This window comes from Pteronotus mesoamericanus, unplaced genomic scaffold, assembly GCF_021234165.1.
Source record: "Pteronotus mesoamericanus isolate MK-2021 breed Mesoamerican mustached bat unplaced genomic scaffold, CSHL_Meso_final contig_20, whole genome shotgun sequence".
Taxonomy (NCBI): Eukaryota; Metazoa; Chordata; class Mammalia; order Chiroptera; family Mormoopidae; genus Pteronotus; species Pteronotus mesoamericanus.
In genome coordinates, this window is record NW_026555085.1 from 93792879 (window position 1) to 93798878 (window position 6000).

General features: G+C 34.9%; 1 protein-coding gene across 6 annotated transcripts in view; it reads left to right on the forward strand.

Moving 5' to 3' along the window:
* TAB2 (TGF-beta activated kinase 1 (MAP3K7) binding protein 2) overlaps positions 1-5731 on the forward strand; it is a 73016-nt gene extending 67285 nt beyond the window's left edge. For all 6 annotated transcript variants that reach the window (XM_054570093.1, XM_054570092.1, XM_054570094.1 and 3 more), the window contains 2 exons: positions 143-223; positions 3689-5731. In XM_054570093.1, coding sequence (XP_054426068.1) covers positions 143-223; positions 3689-3831 — 224 coding nt within the window. In that variant the 3' untranslated portion in view covers positions 3832-5731. The remainder of the gene's footprint in view (positions 1-142; positions 224-3688) is intronic.
* The last annotated feature ends 269 nt before the right edge of the window (positions 5732-6000 follow it).

A 6000-nucleotide genomic window follows, 5' to 3' on the forward strand; every position in this document is an offset into this window, starting at 1 on the left:
TACATATAATTTGAGATTAGAGGTACAAAATAATTGAAAAGCATTTCTTTGATTATTTGTTAGAAATAAAGTATTTGCTTTTTAAAAAATAAAATATTTTTGGGCTGTAAACATTGATATATTTACTTTTTATATATTTCAGGACCACATTTTAATCCCAGCGCAATTCATAACTTTTATGACAATATTGGATTTGTAGGTCCTGTACCACCAAAACCCAAAGGTTAGTGTATCTATTAAGTGTGAAAACTGTTACATTTTGAAAAACATTATTTTAAAAAAAAATTATTTTTAGCAACCTTCCGCTCTAGACATGCTTTAGATTTAGACATTCATGGATGGATTCATTAGGAATATGTTTGCTGATTTTTTTACTTACATGCTGGGGGTTAGGAAGGATGCAAAAGCTCTTAAAAAACAGTAGGTGTCCTTAGGGTTCATTGTACACTCCCTTAATAGCAAGTCTTGGTCAAAAAAAAAAATCAGGTGAAAAATTTGTATTCTTTAAAATTTTAGACAAATGATGAGGAAGAGACCATAGGGAAGTTGGTTTTTCATGAGTAGCCTGTTTTATTTAATTTAGGCATCATTTTGTATAATCAAATACTTGGGATTTCAGATGAGTGATTTTTGAAAACTGCTACCTACTATCATTTTGCATCATTGATATTCACAGAGTTGTATGCACCCCAAACTAGGAAATGTCAAAGTATGCGTGATGCAATACTTTGCTCCAGTATTTACTCCAGGCATTAAAAATAGGGGAATAAGACTTTGTTACTGGTTCTTTGGTTTGTTACAGGAATTGTAACATTCTCATTCAGGAACCTGTTCTCTTCATTTCCACATTTTTGTTTAAGTATAATTTAATTAGGCCGAGCTAATCCTGATATTATTTTACTTTTTTTCACTTTATTTTTTTACATTTGTTTTACAACATAGAGGGAATTTAACAAACTGTTATTACAGAGGAGCAAAGTAAGGGCAGGGCATTTGGCACAGTGAATGAGTTTTCAGACACTGGGTGTTCTTGGGTGCTGAATACAGAAATAAAGAAATTCGTGGCATACCCTAGCTCCTTATAATAAGCAAAGTAGGTATTTCAGACACTGAATGGGTTGCATCTGTATATTCATTTTACTCTTTCAAAAACTAGAATTTTTCTCATAAAAATTTCCTCTTGTGTTTCTACATAATGTAGTACTTACGTTTTGAGGTAGGAGAGAGGGGGAATGTAGATAAAATAAGATTGGCCTTAACAGTTATTGAAGCAGGCCCTCGCTGATCTGGCTCAGTGGTTGAGTGCAGGTTTGTAAACAGAAAGGTCACCAGTTTAATTCCCAGTCAGGGCACATGCCTGGGTTGCAGGCCAGGTCTCCACTTAGGAGCATGAGAGAGGCAACTGATGGATGTAGCGCTCATACATCAGTGTTTCTCTCCCTCCTTTTCTCCCTCCTTTCCCCTCTATCTAAAAATAAATTAATAAAATCTAAAAAAAAAAAAAGGGAAGCAATTATTGAAGCAGAAACATGGGAGTTTACTATTCTCTCTACGTTTGTTGTATATGTTTGAAATTTTCTGTGGTAAAAAAGAAAAGAAAAAATTCATTACTTGAAAACTTTTTTTTTTAAACAAAATATGGAAGCTTGTATACTGGCTATTTTTGGAGAAATAACAAATCAATCATTTTTGCCTTAAGGCTAACATGAGGAGTTACTAGTTTCACTTATACAGGTATATTTAGTTATTAAACTCAGATTTGCTTCACAATGCAGTTTGGGGTTTTTTTGTTTGTTTGTTTTTGGGGGGGGGGTTCAGATTTTATTTATTTATTTTCACCGAGAAGGAAAGAGACCTGGCCCACAACCCAGGCATATGCCCTGACCAGGAATCAAACAGGCGACCTTTTGGTTCACAGGCTGGTGCTCAGTCCACTGAGCTACACCAGCCAGGTCAATGCAGTTTTCTTTAAACAGCTGAAATTACAAATCCTCTTCTGCAAACTAACTTCCTCTTTTTTTCAATTCTGATGGTTTAGTTTCCAAATACCTCTAATAAAAAGATTCATAACTCAATAAGTACCAAATGAAATTGTGCAGATATAAGAAAACCATTGGAGATTTTTTTATTAAAAAAAAAAATGTAGGTCCTCTATTGATAACCTTAGATAGTAAATAATTAAGAAGATGCTAGTATTTAAATAAGTTGAAGTTTTATTACATATTAAGTGCTCCCCCCTACAAAAAAAAAAAAACCTTCATAGTTATACAAAAAGGACAGACAGTTTTACTGAAAGTGAGCCAGGTGACAATGTTTTCTAACTCTTGGGTGAGACCAGATTTCTAGGAAACAGCAGGATGGATCCCCAGATTATAGCAATCATTCTCTAACATGTTTCCCAAGTATGGAGTGTGAAATAAATTCAGATGTAACTGTATTTATTTTAATGTGTTTTAGGAGATACTAACTAGTATTATCAGTCCTTTGATTTTTCAAATATTTTCATGTTGCTCTGCATGTGGCAAAAATTGTGAGAATGCATAAAAATTGTGACCAATGCCTAAAGCTGGAAATTTTGCAATAAAATTTTGCTCTTGAAGACTAATCAATAAATAAAATACTGCTAAAGAGGCACAGAATACCCAAACAGCACTTAAATATACTAAATTTGTTATAAAAACTTTCTATATTTTCATCTAATGGTCTTTTAAAATAGCAGAAAAGATATCATTTAGTTACCATCTCAGTAAATGAATGATAGTAGATGGAATTTGCAAATTAATATACTTTAATAGTTTGAATCATTAAAATATAAACCTTGGTAGGAGATATCATCCCAAAAAGAATTTGTAGGAATACTATTCTAAATTTCTAATGGGATTTCCCCTCTCCAAAAAGTTCCATAAATGTAATTTCATTTAGCCACAACCTTGAAGGAATATAATTATTGCTCATATTTAAGATACCTTTATTCAAATACTCTAGAACACTGGACTCTTAAAGCTGCAGTGACCTTATCAGTAAGAAAGACTAGACCTAGAGGACGTGTGATTTATCTCAGATCACATAGCAGAGGAATCAGGAGTTGGTAGCAGAGCCAGATGCAGACCCCCATTCTCACTCCCCTCGGTCTAGTGTTCTTTCTACTGCTTAAAATGAAAACAGGAATATGGTAAAATTTTTACCCTGATTAACTCCTCTGGGGTCTATTGATAAATAAGATTATAGAAATTAATTCATCTTTATATTTCATTTGTGTTCAAGGCATACATTTTCAGCAGATAAAGAACATTTGACAAAAACTTTAATTCCTGGTAGAAAACAGAAATATAAATACTACCTCAGTGGGGCTTGAAACTCTAATTTTAATGAGATATAAATTGGCTGTCAGTTATCATGTGAATTGCTTTCCCTTTTCTCTTGCTATAAATTGAAGGAAATGAAGCTCTTTTCTCCTTTAGGAAGGTAGTGAGGTGACTGCATCATGTCCACGTTTCTGTTCCCCAGCAGAGAAGTACCAGCTTGATGGAAACTGATGAGGAACAGGCGTGTGTGTCCGTTTCAGTTAGATGCTTCATTCGGTTAACAACTGGCTTCGTGCTGTGCAACACAAACGGTGGCTAAGATTGCCAGTAGTTTATGACTTTGTGATTTTTGCTTCTAAAGTAATTCTTTTGCCTCCTTACAGATCAAAGGTCCACCATCAAAACACCAAAGACTCAAGATACAGAAGATGATGAGGGGGCTCAGTGGAATTGTACTGCCTGCACTTTTTTGAACCATCCAGCCTTAATCCGCTGTGAACAGTGTGAGATGCCAAGGCATTTCTGAGCCAAAAGGCCTTATGTCTTCTCCAGAACCATATCTGAAGTTCAAGAAACTAGTCTATCATCAGGGGAAAAGTTTCACTGCTACGTAGGATTTTGTCAAATTGAAGGTGTGACAAGATGGTGTTGCGCTCATGTTAAGTGTCAGCCCACGGAGCTAATAATACCTCAGTCTAATGTCATGGGCGGTTGAAATCCACCACAGGAAAGGTAATCTGCTGAAAGACTTGGGTGCCCGCTGCCTAACCATGTTCAGTGTTACCAGTAGCCCAGTACAGATAATTCTCAATGTGTTAATGCCTAGGTGTTCTCAGTACCTTTGTCTCCTCATGTCACTACTGAATTTTGACAGGAGGAAGGAATAAAATGATGGCTTTTTTTTTTTTAAGCTTTCAGTGAAACACTACAAACATGAAGAAAAGGAACAAGGTTTAACTATTTAAAAACTTTGCTGCCGCATAGTGCCAACGGATAGGGGAAGAACTTCACAAATCTGTGGTACTCTTGGCCTTGTCTTTGTCTTCCCTGAAACGTCTCCACTCTGAAGCCAGCATCTAGGGTCTAAAGGTGAAAAGGAAAGCAGCGTGCATCATCTGTGCAAACACGCAGTGAAATACCCCAAAGCTTTTCCTGCTGTACAGAGCTCTCAAGGCTGCTTTATGCGATTTCTTTTCTCCTTTATTATTTTCTTATATTTCTATATGTATAGTGTAATAGTCTTTTGTTAACTAATTTTCTTTTTTCCTTTTAGTGATTAAGCACGATCATGTCCCTTTTTAAGCCTTATCCAAAAAAAGCAATGCCGTAAAATAAAAAAGCATTAATGAAATGAAACTATGCACAAAATAACTTTCCTCTACTTATTCTGTACTTTGCCCTCGTGAGTGCCAATATTCTGTGAAGACATACAGATGCTGCACAGTGAATTGCAGAAAATATTACAAGACTTCTGTCTGTAGGTCACACTCTATACTGACTTTAGCAGTGGGTGACACAACACAGTGTTTTTTCTTCCATGGGGAAGCTTAAAACAAAAGATTTTTAACCCACTGACAGAGCAACACGGTTAAACTTGCTTCATCTGCCTGGTGTCCCACAGAACTGTCACAAGAGATTACTATTGGGAAAGTACAGTTGCAAAACCAGCAACAGCAGCAGTGCCTACAGCCCTTTGTTTTTTGGAGTGAGAGAGAGAGAGAGAGAGAGAGAGAGAAGTTTAAATGCTTTACTGTTGGGGGCGATTCATTTCTAAACCTGGCTTGGTGGCAGAATCGTGTGTATTTATAAAACAAGGCTAGTCATGTTTAGGACAACTGAAGAAAAGCTGGAAAAAAGAAAAACAAGCAAACTTGAACACTGAAGCAACCTCAAGCATCTCTTTATTTTGATGATATATTTTTATAAGGAAAATAAATATTCAGATGATCAGGAATGTATATAACTAAATAAAATCAAGAAAAATAACAGTATGCATTTAAAAAGACAGAATTATGAAATTATATACCAGTGCTTAGAATGGGGCTAACAGAAGTGCTGAAATGTAGCAAAAGATAGGAGATAATGTAGACTGTCACCCACTGTAAATGTTTGCAAATGGATATTTTTTAAATAAACAGGATTATTACAGGTGATCTATATGAATGTCAAAGCCTTGACTTTCAGGCTTTGCATTATGTATATGGGAAAAAATATGACAGTCCTAGTTAATTAGACAGTAGACCCAAAGTCCTTACATTTGGTGCATTTTGCTTTAAAAATAGGCCTTGTTTTTCAGCTTCATCTGCAGTTCTATGTGAAGATTGATAAATCAGTTTTTACTTGTTTTATTAATAAAACGTAATTTGGATATCTTGAGTTGATGGTTTTGTGATTTAGGTGGGTAAACTATCTTTGTAACAGATAAGTTATTTATAAAAATTAAAAAACTTATATTCTAATGTGGATTTTGTGACTTGTTTTTAAGGTTTGTGGGACAGGAAATAATTTATAGTTAATTGAAACCAGAGAAAACTCATTCTCTAGAGTCTTCTCATAACATCATGGCATTCAACTGCATTTCTTGGATTATTTTTATTAATTTCCCAAGGCTTTTGAACAGATGAAAGAAACCGTGTTTCAACTCAGCAAGAAAAATGAATATACCCTCTTTTTTCATAATTTGTTATAGCGTTTC